The sequence below is a fragment of the Carettochelys insculpta genome, chromosome 26, assembly GCF_033958435.1.
Source record: "Carettochelys insculpta isolate YL-2023 chromosome 26, ASM3395843v1, whole genome shotgun sequence".
NCBI classification, from domain to species: domain Eukaryota; kingdom Metazoa; phylum Chordata; order Testudines; family Carettochelyidae; genus Carettochelys; species Carettochelys insculpta.
The window spans coordinates 5093562-5108659 of NC_134162.1; the positions used below are offsets into that span (position 1 = coordinate 5093562).

The 15098-nt window shown below is 48.3% G+C and overlaps 1 protein-coding gene across 1 annotated transcript; it reads left to right on the top strand.

The window, feature by feature from the left end:
* The first annotated feature begins 1186 nt into the window (after positions 1-1186).
* PI16 (peptidase inhibitor 16) lies at positions 1187-14060 on the top strand. Its single transcript, XM_074977717.1, has 6 exons — positions 1187-1344; positions 5815-6033; positions 7088-7197; positions 10643-10731; positions 11602-12276; positions 12690-14060. Exons 1-6 carry the CDS (start codon positions 1192-1194, stop codon positions 12827-12829), a joined length of 1386 nt encoding a protein of 461 aa, XP_074833818.1. The 5' UTR covers positions 1187-1191; the 3' UTR covers positions 12830-14060.
* The last annotated feature ends 1038 nt before the right edge of the window (positions 14061-15098 follow it).

Genomic DNA, 15098 nt, shown 5'->3' on the forward strand with positions numbered 1-15098 from the left:
ATTCCTCTATTGTTAAAATGTTGTGCAGTTGTTTTGTCAGCTGTACTTATTTTTTTAGAATAGCACTCATGCATAAGAAGCTAATTTCCTTTTTAAAAGGATGAAAAGGCATCAATGTATTTATTTATTTTTCTTCCCTTAAGGAAACAAATTCTTAAAAAAAAAAAGGGGTGGGGGGCGGAAAAGAAAGAAAACTGTTCTTCGCAACGTGGTGGACAGCACAAAAAACATGCTTCTCCAACAGTGATATCCAGGGGCCCTGGAAAGGACAGAAAGAGTACAAGCAGCTTCCAAAACCATATGGCTAAAAAGGGGGCGGGTCAATAGGCAGGGCCATGAAGTGATGTAAAGAGTTCTGTTTGGCACAATGCCAAGATATGCGACAAGGAAACCTGTCAGAATTATGTGGTGATGAAAGACACAGTTATTACTACTCTCTCTTAATCCCCTTCGTCTCATGCAGTTTCATAGGGTATTTCTCACTGCCTGTCTACCTGAAGAAGTTTGGGAAGGGTTATAAGCTCTCCTGCTTAAGGGCATCGGTTTAACTGATGAGGACCAAAAAGAAACATTTTTTGTGGGACGTTTTTTTCCATAACTGCACCTTCCTCAGGTGCTGGCCACAGTGAGACATGATACTGAACAAGAGGACAGGACCCCCAGTCTGATCTAGAATTGCTATTACAGCATTCCAAACTGTTGCCTAGTGTTGCTACTAGCTGTTAAGCAGCTGCCATGTTCTACCCTAGAGGTGTCTTCATTTCAGCAGCAGGTAAAACAAGCCTTGGGTGTAGTCTTTGTTTCAGTAGGGAAAACATTTGGGGATTCCTTGGAAGAAAAAGTTCTTACAGGACATCACAAAGGATTTTATTGATGTTTAAATCTGAAATTGCAACAAGAGCAGGGCCCAAAACAGTGGTCCGACGATTATGGAAAAAAGTAATACCAGGATTTCCCACACGTCAGGGCTCTTGGGGAGTGGGCATGGCTCACTCCTTGGCCCCTTAAGCAACATTCCTTTTTCATCAGTGACATTACATGGGTGTGTTCCATGTGGCTCTGAAATATATTCTAATAAAGAGATAAATTTCCTCCCATAATCTCAGCCTTTGGGTGTTCCTTGTTTTGGGAAGTGCTTTAAATGTGTCTGCCAGAGGCGTGAGCAGCTAAAGCCAGAGACTGACTGCTACAATGCTGAGCTCAGGGCTTTGTCCCCTTCTCCTGTTGCTCACAGCTGTGGAGCTGAGCTGGTCCCTTAAAGAAGATGACAAGAGGTTGATTGTGGAGCTGCACAACAACTACCGCTCACAGGTCTCCCCTCCTGCTGCAGACATGCTGAAAATGGTAAGTGTCCCACGGAAAACCTGTGGTCTGACTGCAGTGGGATATCTGGGGTCTTCTGTGTGCATTTTTCTCTGTGAGTGGTCCATGAACTGGTGCCAGTTCCTGAGATTTCCCTGTCACAGCACTGTTCTATATGATGCAAAGGTAACCCTGTATCTTGTTGCAGTGGGATATTTGCTAGGCTCCTGCATGATAGACAGGGGATCCAGTACCTTACTGAACAGTGTGTGTATGTGGTCGGAGATGTCTCGTACACTTCTGCTTAGGAGCATTCCTTGTTATGAAATTGACTTTGGAAGCTTCAGTTCATAAATGTGATTGGCTGTAGCTGGTGACCCAATTTAAATTTAGAAGCCAGAGCAGTAAACTCCAAGTGTTGTACTTCATTGATACACACTTGTCATTACTAATTGACTCTCTTATTTGTAGAATATAAAATTGAACCTCAGTTATTGATTTTGGCTGGATAGGTATCTTAATACTTACCATCTTTCATCCAAGGTGCTTATCTGCGTTCCTTTGCACAACACCCCTGTGGGGTAGGTCTGGCAAAACAATACCCTTTCTACTTTTTAGATGAGGAAATCTAACATGTAAAGAAATAATATGCCCACGGTCAGATAGTGTCTAAGCTATAAATAGAGCTTTCTTCTTTCAGTCCTTGCTCCAGCCATCTGTGGATGCTGCTTCTTGTATTAAACCTCTTGATTTGAGTAAGGTGTCTCTCCACATCTGAGGAATTAATAAGTGTTTTGAGGAGGGAAAGTGCTACATAAACTGTGAGGTGTTGATATTTGACCTGTGTTACCCTTTTGGCTAAAGACAAATTTGCAGCTCGGTCTTTTTCATGACCAGTGTTCCCACTAACTTTTTCCATCCATGGGCAGTATAAATTTTGTGTGCCAAGGCATGCGTGGATGTGCACCACCAATAGAAACACAAGATAGTCACTGTGGGTACTCTGCTAATCAGCTGGGTGGCATCTGAATCTCTCCTAGGCACCCACCTATGTTCTCAGCTTACAGGGAACACTGCCCAACAGCCCCGTGGGCTTCACTGCACCCTAGTCCTGACTACCATTGGTTGGGGAATATTTGATGAGCACTGCAAAATGTCACTATGTCAAAACCCAAACTGTTCACAAAACACAATCAATTTTGATGACTCTCCTGCTGCCAAAATATATTTTGGGAAGAAAGCTTTTATTTTTGAAATTTTATTAAATTTTGAAATTGAAAAGAAATATTTTAAAGGTCAAAATCAGAACAAAATTTTCAGTATTATAAATACGAAATGATTCAACTGATTTGAACTGATTTTTTTTTGGGGGGGTCGATATTTGGTATGTAAAAATGGTTGAGATTTTGATTTTTCATCCTATTTTGGGGACATGAAAATATTTCCTTATGTCAAAAACTTTCACAGGTCAAGAAAACCATTCCCTTCCCACCCCAGCTCTGAGCATGACCTGATTATTTTAGGTCCTGCCAGAACTCGCAAGGTGTGCCAAATTCATTTGTGTAAACAAAGCACAGGTCAATTTGATACAGGAGTGAAATTTAAAAACAAAAAAACACTTAAGTACCATTTTCAAAAGTGAGGTAAGAGACTACATCTCATTAAAATTCAAACGGACTTCACCTCTGAAGTGCTTAATTCATTTTTGAAAATGGGGCTTTGGGCTTGTCTCCACCGTGAAGTAATGTGCTCTATTGGGGTGTGATTTCTAAAACATACTGATATGTTGCACGTTAATTGGCCCGTGTAGACCCTTCTGGTGCACTTTAATGTAGTGCTGTTTGGGTAACGATGGACTCCCCTGAAAAGTATCTGAGGTTGAGCTGAAACTTGGCAAGCACAGGCAGGGTGGCCAATGAAAATGTTTTAAAGACATTCTGTAGCAGAATCTGACCTTAATTGGCATAAGTATTGATCCTATTGAAGACCATATCAAGGAGAGACTTCAATGGAGGACAACTATCAAAAAAGGTAGTAAACACATACATGCAAAAACAGATCAAAGTTAAAGTCCTCAGCGGGAGCCTCCATGTTCATATGTGACATTGATTTGCAGTCTTGCTCCTCATGGATTGGCTTGTACAGCCACATGAGAACATGGGAGGTTTTTGTCAGACATGGCAGACAGTCACACGGTTCTCTTTGAAAGGAGGGAACCTTTAGTACACAGCAGGGTCTATACACAACAATTCCTATTCAACATATTAGTGTGCTTTAGAAATCCAACCAGCCATGTAGACAAGCCCTTATGCTCTTAACTTGAGGAAGTTGGAAAATTGCTGAATGAAATATGCTGGTGTTGATTGTAAAAATGGGATGATGGTAATTTAGGCTTATTACAAATAAGAACTTGAATCCTCTTTGTTTTAAATAAAAGTTTGAATCCAGATTTGGCTGCTTTGTGGAACGTTCCATCTTGACACTGATTCTTCAATGCTGTCCTGAAAAACATAATGATCTTCACGGTAGCTTACTGTGAGTCTTTCCTTTGTCCTGAATTTACCATGAATAGATGTGAGTACATCCGTGTCACATTTACTACAGGCTGAACAGCAATGTCTGTAATCCAGCATGATTTTCGTTAGCTGGACGACCACTTATCATGAGTGTGGCCAAGTTTCCTGTGGTACCATAAAGTTTCGTTCCAGCCACCAGTCCTGGCTCTCAGTGTTCTGTGCTGTTGTTTAGCAGGAATTTACCCTTAATGTCTTCTGAGAGCCCAGTAAGCAGTGGAAGTATTGGTAATGGTTTAGACAGTATTGACGTCCTGTGGTCTGGCAAATTCACCCAGCACCCGTCAGGTTCTGAGGGTGCTGGATTAGAGAGGTTCAACCCATATTATAAAACTTAAAAGACCTCACAGCCAGAAGCAGCTGTTTTTCCAAGCCATGATAAACATTTGTAAACCGTTTGTCTAAAAAACAGTCCTTCAAGTCTCTGATTAAACTCCATTTTTCTGGATTGCTCATCTGGACTTCCAAGAACACTTTTCTTTCAGAGGAACCAGATCTTGGCTTCTGAGTTCCCCAACTGCCATGGTCAACTGCCCATCTGCAGTCACCCTGTGCTTGTGTTTGGGACAGCAGAGCTGGTTACCATGGAAATGGTTATACAAGGGGCAGTCGATGGCCAAAGACTTTTTTTTAAATTAAGCAAATAACGCAGATGTTAGTTCTCAGTTTAGGGAAGCCAGCTCTCTGTCACAGGCGGGGATAATCAGCCCCCACACCCAGACTTGCAGCCAAACTTCCTTCTAAAGCCACATGAGACCCCTCTCTCCCATCCACTGCTCCTTTTGTAAGTAAACACAGAGCAACTTGGTAGAACAGTGGCTGCCAAATCTCTGATCCTTGCTGCTTACCCTGTGGCTCGGACACATAAGAATCAGTGAACCAAGCATTGTCCTCACACCAACTAAGGTAATCACCTTCCCTGAAAAAGACCAGTCCCGTCCCATTCCCCCTCCTCCCCCCCGATCGCATCCACAACCATCTAAATCCACCTTCCTCACCCACTGCTCCGTCCCCTTTGATTTCCATGATCTTTCAGTGGATCAGGCCCTTGCTGCAGACTCGCCAGTGCACCTTGTGTGTCTGGGCTCTGCTCCCATCCACCCTGCTGGTTCTGCTGCTGGCTGGATTTCACAAAAACTGTTGCCTTCTTTACATAACGCAACGAAAGTCCAAGCAGCTGTGTCATCATTCCCTTTCACACTCCTCTGGTGTGAAAACATCTCGCCTAGCTAGAAACCACTGCAAGGGAGGATATGGAGCCCAGGGAAGCTCAGTTGTCAGTCCAGGCACCTGAGAGATCACTTGGGAGGCAGCTGTCAGACTGAATCTCTGGTTGAAGTTACATGATGAGGTTACCAGATGTGTGCGCTGGCTCCTGTGCTCTAGCCTTACACAATTGTTGTCCTTCCCTTCCCACCATTTGTGGTCAGCGGCTCCAACAAGGGACCCAGGTCTGCTGGGTTGCCTTCCCAGATTTTCGCAATGTAACATCGAATGGCCCATCAGCCTTCTCATAGCCTCAGTTTTGCCACTTGTAAACCAGATCATTCTGAACTATTCTGAGAGTTCCTTTGAAAACCCCACCCTAAATATCATAAGACACCCATGTAGGGGGTAGTTGGTAGCATTAGCTGGTCTTTTGTTAATCCCAGCTGCAGGGAGGAGATGGGGCGGGGCTGAGCTCCAACCTCACATGCCACTGAAAAACCGATAGATCCCGATCTAGCTGCAAAATGCAAGAACCATATTTTTGCCTTTGTTTGGGAATAGAACCCAGGATTCTAGGTTCTAACCTCCAGCCCTGCTGGATAGGGGACAGGCCATGCGCGTCTCAGCACATCAGGGTGTTCAATGTCTGTGACAAGTGACTAGATCCTGATGGACAAGTCTTTCCCTGGCCTCCTGCTCTGTGATGGTGGCGGCTTTGCGTTTGTTTCAGAGCTGGGACCCGGACCTGGCAGCCTTTGCCGAAGCCTATGCAGCGAAGTGCATCTGGGGCCACAACAAGGAGCGGGGCCGGCGGGGTGAGAACCTCTTTGCCATCACTGATGAGATGGATGTGGAGGTGGCCATGGAGCAGTGGTATAACGAGTACGAGCACTACAACCTGACCACATCCAAGTGCACCGTAGGAGAGATGTGTGGCCACTACACTCAGGTATCTGTCTGCGGGGCATGAGGGGCTGCCTTTCAGGGAAGAAGTTGTGCTTGGGACTTGGCCCAATGTGGAACTATTGTGCAGGTGCTGCAGTGCTACGTTGATGGGCCCAGGATAAGAATCTCAGTTGATTGGGGGAAGAACTGATTCTTATTCAATTGTGTGGACATCACAAACGGCTGTGATCAGCACAGGCCTGCTGAACAGTTTCCCTTGAGAGAAATGAACTCTTTAAAGTCCTGGGTATGTTTTAATGCTGTGCCCTTTGGTCACTCAGCAAGCTTAGGCCTGGCTTTTCAATCTCAACAGCAGATAGGCTCTGGCCTTACAATTAGGATCCAGGTCAGGCTCTGTGGCTTGAACTTTCCACTACTCGTGGGTATTTGAAGCTGGGCTTTTCATTGGCTTAGTATAAATACATGGCCCTCTTCCAAAATTCACATGTGGATAGGCACTGCGCCCAGCAGAGCAGACAGCCACCGCAGACCTAGGGGCAAGGTAGGAGAGTGGCCCAGACCCACATTGCAGAAGGGACGACGCAAGAGCAGTCAACCCTTAGCACTGCCTGGACTGTGGCACTGCCCTCCCTCACAGCTGCAGTGGCACTTCAGAGGGGGCCCAGAGCTCCAGCCGCCACTGCTGCCAAACACCAGGCCCAGGGACAACTGCCCCCTTTGCTCCTCCATCAACAGGTCTGACTGCACCAGAGCTCAGGAGCATTTGCCTGTGTCTAGCTGGACAGAGAAGAATCCAAGCACTGACGAGGCCTGACTCTGGGTAGCTATAACTGAAGTAACATGAAGCCCTTCATGCGCAGAGTCCATGGGTCTGCTCCAGCGCCTCATTCTGGCAGTTGGTCAGTTAGCCCAAGCTGTCATGGCGCATACCTGAGGCCAGGAGTTCAAATCTTTGTAATGGCCATGTTGACAATGGTGGCAGATGACAAACTCATTTGTCTAAACCTCTTCTCTCAGGCACAGTGTCTCATGGTCTCCCATCTCTTCCCACTTTGTGCTGACAGACTTAACCCTTCTCTCTTCCTCCCTGGCTGTAGGTAGTCTGGGCAAACAGCAAGCACATTGGCTGTGGGATGCAGTTTTGTAAAACCCTGCACGGCGTCGAGGACCCTGACCTCTACCTCCTGGTCTGCAACTATGATCCTCCGTGAGTGCATGCTTCCAAAGGGTGGCTTTGATTCTGCTTTGGCCCTGTTCCATATAATTAATAGCAACCTTCAGCCCTAGGCTGAGAAGGAAAATCCTTCCCAGGCTCTGCCCTTGCTTTGCTTTCCTGTACAACAAAGAGGGCAGCTCTTGTAAATCCAATGTAGGTCTGGGACAGAGAAGTCCTTGCTTCCATCTGCAGTGCTGCCATGAATTTGTACTTTTGAGTGTGTTGTGAAAACTCACATAGCTACGGGGCTGTATATAGTAGTAGTAGTAGTAGTAGGCATCCTTCAGTCTGCATAGACTATGGATCGCACCCTTTAAAGTTTCAATTGAGGACTTCATTTACAGCGTCTATTGTGACTATGAAGACCCACACGAGAGTGACAGTCCTTGCTGCATCTCTTGCAGATGTAGTGGGTGTCTGGCAAGTCCTTATTGTGCTTTCTGTGCGCTCGCTTCTCCTCTGCTAGCTGTCTGATCTTCATCTCGCCCTTCTGAAGGCCCTTGTGTAACCCCTGCCTCCATCTGCTGTGGTCATCTGCTAGTTCTTCCCAGTTGTCCAGCTCGATGTCTACCTCTCTGAGGTCTCTCTTGCAGACATCTTTGTAGCACAACTGGGGGCATCCGGGAGGTCTTTTGCCAGAGGCTAGCTCACCATACAGGATGTCTTTTGGAATCCTTCCATCATTCATCCTGTGGACGTGGCCAAGCCAGCGGAGCCGACGCTGCCTGAGGAGAGTGTGCATGGTTGGGATTCCAGCTTGCTCGAGGACGGCGGTGTTGGTCACTCTGTCCTTCCATGAAATTCCAAGGATGCGCCTGAGGCAGCGCAAGTGGAAGACGTTCAGTCTCTTTTCCTGGCGGGCATACAGGGTCCAAGTCTCGCTGCCATAAAGGAGGGTGCTGAGGATGCAGGCTCTGTAGACTTGCATTTTGGTGTGAGTGTACAGCTTGTTGTTGTTCCACGCTCTCTTGCTGAGTCTGGACAGAGTTGTGGCTGCTTTTCCAATCCTCCTATTTAGCTCAGTGTCCAACGACAGGGTGTCAGTGATGGTGGGCCCGAGGTAAACGAACTCGTGGACGACCTCTAACGTATAGTTGTCAATGCTGATTGATGGAGATTCAGCAACATCCTGCCCGAGTATGTTCGTCTTCTTTAGGCTGATGGTAAGCCCAAAGTCCTTGCACGCTTTGGAGAACTGATCCAGTAGTTTTTGAAGCTGGTCTTCTGTATGAGACACTACAGCAGCATCGTCTGCGAACAGCATGTCTCTGATGAGGACTTCTCGCACCTTAGACTTAGCTTTCAGCCTTGCAAGGTTAAACAGTTTCCCATCAGATCTTGTGTGCAGCAAGATGCCCTCTGTTGATGATCCAAAGGCATGCTTCAGGAGGAGTGCAAAGAAGATCCCGAACAATGTCGGAGCAAGCACGCATCCCTGTTTGACGCCGCTCCTGATTCTGAAAGCATCCGATAATGCGCCATCATATTGGATGGTTCCTCTCATGTCTTCGTGGAACAACTGGATCATCTTGAGTAACCGTGGAGGACAACCTATCTTGTGGAGCAGTTTGAACGAACCATCCCTGCTGACCAAGTCAAAGGCCTTGGTCAGGTCGATGAAGGCTATGTAGAGTGGCTTCCTCTGCTCCCTGCACTTCTCCTGCAGCTGCCTTAGAGAGAAGACCATGTCAACGGTAGACCTCTCTGCGCGGAATCCGCACTGCGATTCGGGGTACACCCTCTCAGCAATCTTCTGGAGTCTGCCAAGGATGACGCGAGCGAACAGTTTACCAGTGACGCTTAGGAGGGAGATTCCACGGTAGTTGTTGCAGTCGCTTCTGTCTCCTTTGTTCTTATACAAGGTTACAATGTGAGCGTCACACATATCCTGTGGAACCTCACCCTCTTTCCAGCACAGGCACAGTAGCTCATGTGGGGGTTCCAGGAGTGTGTCCGTGGCACACTTGATTACCTCTGGTGGTACCATCCTGGCCAGGGGCCTTTCCTGCTGCAATGCTGTCCATAGCTCTCTTCAGTTCATCCACAGTTGGTTCTTGATCCAGTTCGTCCATTACTGGTAGGAGCTCGACGGCATCGAGGGCTGTGTCAACCACAACGTTCTCGCGTGAGTACAACTTGGAGTAGTGCTCAACCCAGCGCTCCATCTGTTTGGCTTTGTCAGCAATGACTTCACCAGATTTGGATTTCAGAGGTGCCATCTTGTTCTGGGTGGGTCCTAATGCCTTCCTCATACCCTCGTACATTCCTCTGAGATTACCAAAGTCGGCACATGTCTGGATGCTGCTGCATAGCTGGAGCCAATGGTTGTTGGCACAGCGCCTGGCTGTCTGCTGTACTGTTCTTCTGGCCTCTCTAAGTGCTTTCTGGGTACTTTGGCTTGGTGAGCGTTTGTACTCCAGGAGTGCAGCGCACTTCTTTTCAATGACTGGAATCATCTCATCGGAGTTAGCTTCAAATAGGTCCAGGAAAGCACCCTGCTCTTACACTAATCTAAGGTTGAACCTTTCTAATCAAGAAGTCTCATTTGGCAACATCCATAATCCAGCATGATTTAAGTTAACTGGAAGACCATTTATCATGGGTGTGGCCAAGTTTCCCATGGTCCCATAAAGTTTGTTTCCAGCCACCAGTCCTGGCTTTCAGTGTTCTGTGCTGTTGTTTAACTGTAATTTACCCTTAAATGTATTAGGGCCCAGTAAGCAGTGGGAGTGTTGGTGATGTGCTAGACAATATTGACCTCCCATGGTCTGGCAAATTCTCTCATCCAGCAGGCCCTGAGGGCACCGAATTAGAGGTTCAACCTATAGTATGAGAAATCTGCTGTTAACATCTCTGTGTCTCATTTCCCCACCATCATGTGAAAAAATGGCCCTGATTCTGCTCTCTGGTGTAATGACACTGACTCCCTGAAGTTCTTCATGATGATTAGCATCAGTGTACTGAGTTCATTGTAAGGTGCTTTGAGGCCCTCAGACAATGGGGCTATATATCAATATACTGGGGCTATCTATTCAAGCTGGCCAGTGCTTTCCTAGTTTGGTAACCTGTATGGCAATACACATGGATATTTTAATGGAAAAGACAAAATAAAACAATGAATGTTCATAAAACTGAGGGGTCTTTTTTTGGAGCAGCTCTGATAATTATTAAGCGCCTGATCCCAAGCTCGGCTGAAGTGACTGGAAAGGGCTCCTGGGCAGAGGGTCCAGCCTGTAAGGAGAGAGTGCTCAGAAGTCCAGGTGCCATGAGTAGAACAGGCAAGGCCCTCTGCTTCCATAAAGACCCTCGATTTGCATCTTGGAAGAGTTTGATGTGAATTAAAAATCTCCCTCCTTTTGAAGGGGTGGGGGGGCAGATTTGTCTTCTCTGTTGTCATGGGCTGTTTCTCTTTTTCATGTGCATATTCTGTTTCCAGCGGCAATGTGCGGGGTCGTAAGCCGTACACAGAAGGACCTCCGTGCTCTAAGTGTCCTGAGGACTACACATGTAGGAATTCAATCTGTGGTAGGTGACGGGAACTGGAAAAACCAGGGTCTCTGTTGGGCGGGGAAGAGAACCAGGGGGGCCGGCTCCACCTTGGTTCCGCCTAAGGGGGGATCCCCCGGAAAGCCGTGGGGTTAACTTCCGAATGATGGGCTAGTCCCGAAGTGAAGGGGGTGGAATCTGGCTTGAGGGAGGTTATCTCTTGCATCATCCCTGCACTTCCTCAGCCTTGCCAGCAAAGTTCTCCTGGCTCTCAGGGTCGGGATTCTAGGGGTTTCTGTGGAGGGGACACCGAATGCTGTCAAAAAGGGACTGGATGAGCAGACCTGGGGCTGGAGTGCTGTGTTTCTCGACCGAGCAGGCACAGCCTAGGCAGCAGCAGTGCAAGCTTCCCTCACACAGGCTGCCCTGCCAATGTGCCTCATCCTCAGCTGACAGGACTCCAGTACGTGGTGGCCCGACTTGTCCATTGGGAGTCCACCCCGGCTTGCTCCATGTGAAGAAAGGTGACTCAGTGTCCTCCAGCCTGAGCTGTGTCTGTGCAGGTGCCAGATGGAAGAAGCTTCCTATCCCATTAGCACCGGTGTAGGCCCCCACTCGCAGAGCAGTGGTGGTTTCCCACATCCAGATCTGAAAACAATGAAATTTTGGGATCTGCTCAGCAAAGAAAATGTACCTGCATCTGGTGGGCTTCCTGCCAAGGGGCAGGGCATGGCGGGGGGTGGAGTAGGGTGTGGTGGGGATTCCCGGAGAGGCCAGTGAAAGTGCCTACCTTTGCTTTCCCCAGTTCTCCATTGCCGGTGTTCATTGGCACTGCTCAGAAGGGTTGGGGCTCCTCTGGGCTCTGAATGAAGCTGGTGGTAACCCACAGCCCTCTTTGTGTCTCATCAGAACCCAGGGTAGACTTGGAAGAGGCCTCCACATCCACTAGGACAACTAGGCCAGTTCCCACCACCACCATGAGCCCAGCCACCACCACTGCAATAAGGCCAGCAGCCACTACCCCCAGCCCAACCACCACCACTACCATAAGGCCAGTACCCACCACAACCACTACCATAAGGCCAGCACGCACCACCACCACCACATGGCCAACACCTGCCAGCACCATCATGAACAAAAGACCGACACCCACCCGAACAGCAAGGCCCAACCCCAGCACAGCCACTGAACCAACACCCTCCTTACAGTCAACCTCGGACCTGGACCTTATGCCATCTCCTGAAATGCACATAGACTCTGAGGAGACTGGTTGTTCCTCGGTGACAATGGAGGCAGAGATCTCCCTCGATCTGGACTCAACCCTCAGCCCTACAGCCTCCCCAGAAACGGAGAGCGAGTCTAATGCAGTCTCCATGAGAGCCAAGCCAGCATGCTCCTCAGAGCCGCCTCCATCCTTCAGCCTTATACCTGCAGAAACCGATCTAAGCTTGCAGGATATCAAGCAGTCCCCACCTGACCCAAAGCCAGCATCTGCCACTGCTAAGGTGACCTCCCTCTTGCAATTATTTACATCTTCCAAGGCCACAGGGGTGCACAGCCTCGCTGTCCAGTCCTCCCTGTCAGGTAAGCTAGCTGTGGACTGAGCCTGTCTGTCCCATCTTGGACATAACAGACGTAGGCAATCCCCTAAGCAATATCAACACATTTGGCAGGTAACAATAGCAGCCTGGGTCTCAAACTCCTCCCCCACACAGCACTGACCCCCTTCCTGCACCTTCCCCTGCACCGTGTCCCCTAACATCATTAGGGTCTGTCTGAGCTGCCTGGTTTGTGAAGCATGAGCATGGATTCAGCCTGTTCCCCACTAACCCACAAGCAGAGCTGTGACCTGTCTGTCGGCTTCTGAGGAGTGCTGAGCTGCTGTCCTGCGCTATGCACCCGTGGCAGCCTGTCACAGAGGGAGCCATGTGAACTGGGCCTGTCTTTTGCCTATGGCTTCAGCTTTGACTCCAGGTTTCCTTCCTTTTGACACACAGGTGCCAGAGAAATCGAAGACCTGACGAAGGGCCCCACACAGAAAGACTTGAACCGGCCTACTGCTTCAGCCACCAGCCACCTTCTGGAGTTCTCGCTCTTCCTGCTGGCTGCTCCCCTTCTGGCAGGCCTTCTGCTCTGAACGGTCTGTCTTGACCCTCTGCACTCCGATCCTCAAATTCTCTTCCAGTATTGACTGTCCCATTGCCCGGCTGGGTGTGGGGCAAATCAGCCAGCTTTGTCACTGGCTAGGTCCACTCCAGTCCAGTTATGTTCAGCAGTATCTGGCAAATGGCCATGGCCACTCTGTTCCATGAGCACTGCTGAGACCCAGCAACACCTGGATACCAATAAAAGCAGGGTAGCCAAGTTTTCAGTGCCCAGCTCGTCTGTCGAAGGGGCAGGAGCAGCTGGGCAAAGAAGGGAGAAATTCCTTGGTGCCTCTTCCTTCCAAGCTCTAATTCTAACCTGATGCTCCATAATTCCTCCTCCAGTCTGACTCAGAGATAGGCATTCTTAATACTGAATACCTTGGATCCCATCCCTACCAGGCTTGAGGCACAGAGCTTCTTGGCCCTCCACCTAACTAGAAGCAGTGAATGATCTACTATCCTTGTGGGACTGCAAGGTCTGGCCCCACAAATCCCATACACAAGGCAGTGCAGAAACATGGATGCTCCAACCCTATCTAAACCCCTCTTGCTTCCACCATAGTATGTGTCTACACTGCCCGTGCTCCTTCGGGAAAGCCAGAAAGTGAATCCTGCTCATCCGTTTTATACTCTGACCATTGCCTGCAGCTCGTTCCAGAGCTCCATGGGGCATGGTTCGTGTGTGTGTGTGTGTGTGTGTGTGTGTGTGTGTGTGTGTGTGTGTACGTACATCTGTACGTACGTACGTACACATCCGTATCTTGTGGCATGACTTTAGACTAGCTTCTCTTGAGTGCCTGAAGCACACCCAACATATGTCAAGCTAGATGCATATGCTATCAGCTGAGATCTGTATCTTATACACACAGTAGAACCTGACCCAGCAAACATCAGGTGGCTTGGCAGAGCTCAAAGCAAACTCTGCTGGGGGTTACCACTGGAAGCAGGACTTATCCTAGAGCAGCTTTCATTGTATGTGGCCTCCATGTTTGTTTCCCCCTTTGCAGCTCTGCTCCGTCTAGCTTACGTTTCCGGGAGAGGTGTGTTAACTACACGACAAGCCTCAGGTGGCCCAGTTAATCTTTTGGCAACCTTAGCATCCCTTGCTTTTGCTAACAACTGAGATGGGGACTGACATGAAGACATAGCCCCAGCTGCAAGGGACACTCTTTCCAATATCCCATGAGGTCCTGTTCCCAATAAATGCTCTTGTAAAACCATCAGGCTGGAGCGTACCGTTTTTCACTGAGTGGCGGATGGAGTCCCAGGAGCTTGGTAACTTGCCTGTGAAAGACGCTCTTGGCTGTTTGCTTAGTGGGAAAGTTGCTATTTAGATATGAGTTGTTCGTTTTTGGGCTTTTAGACGTTTGCTGTTCATCAGAAATAACGAGGAGGCTTTTTGTTTTGTTTTGTTTTGCTTTGCAATTATAGCGCCGAAGCCACAAAGAAGTCTTAAAGAGCCCAATGTGGCTCAAGAGCAACAGGTTGCGGATCCCTGCCCTAGGGTCAGCCCTTTCGCCTGAATTACAGATTCAAGGCCACTCCTCCATGCCTGTCCTTGGCACTGCTGAGCTCTAGAGGCCTGCAGTGGAGGACTTTGCTCCCAGGATGTGTTCATGGTGGCACTTTAAGAGCTAGGGAGGGGTCCAGCAACAGACCAATTACACAACACCAGCGTGCTACAGCCAGAATTTTCGTGTGTGTATGTGTGTGTGTGTTTAAAATAAACAATGGCGGTGCATGCACATTCCACCCTCCTCTGGCCGCAGGCTGACTGCAAATTTGAACCAGAGCAGCTCTACAAACAGGAATGTTGGCTCAGCCTCCCTGCACTTTATGGCGTGACGGTTAACCTGTTAATGTCTAATGTAATCTATGAGGTGCAGAATATGGGTACATAAATGTTGTTATTGAGACTGTGGGCTTGGCTGTGCCTGACCCTCCTGAGCTCTGCTGTGCTCTGTGAATGCTGCACTAAGCCAAATATTAAAGAAAGAGAAAAAAAGCCTGCATCAAAATCTCCAGTTACATAACAGGAAGAAGCCAGAGGGGGCTTTTCAGGTCACTCATCAGGGACACCAGCTGTTCTACCTTGTGGCCAGCAGATGGCAGTGGCTCAGACACCAGTGAAAACTGGGCCACTTTGAAGTAAACTGCTAACAAACCTACAGAGACTTGAGTGCTTTATTTAATCAGAAAGATCAGAGGTATTTACATACAAGCTAAAAATAAATTGGTGCCTAAGTGACTTGGTTTGTA

Excerpts from the sequence above, each read along its gene's own strand:
- PI16 (XM_074977717.1), top strand. The coding sequence starts at position 1,192 with ATGCTGAGCTCAGGGCTTTGTCCCCTTCTCCTGTTGCTCACAGCTGTG. Across the intron at positions 10,732-11,601 it reads ATGTAGGAATTCAATCTGTG|AACCCAGGGTAGACTTGGAA; the intron begins GTAGGTGACGGG and ends GTGTCTCATCAG. Across the intron at positions 12,277-12,689 it reads TGTCCAGTCCTCCCTGTCAG|GTGCCAGAGAAATCGAAGAC; the intron begins GTAAGCTAGCTG and ends TTTGACACACAG.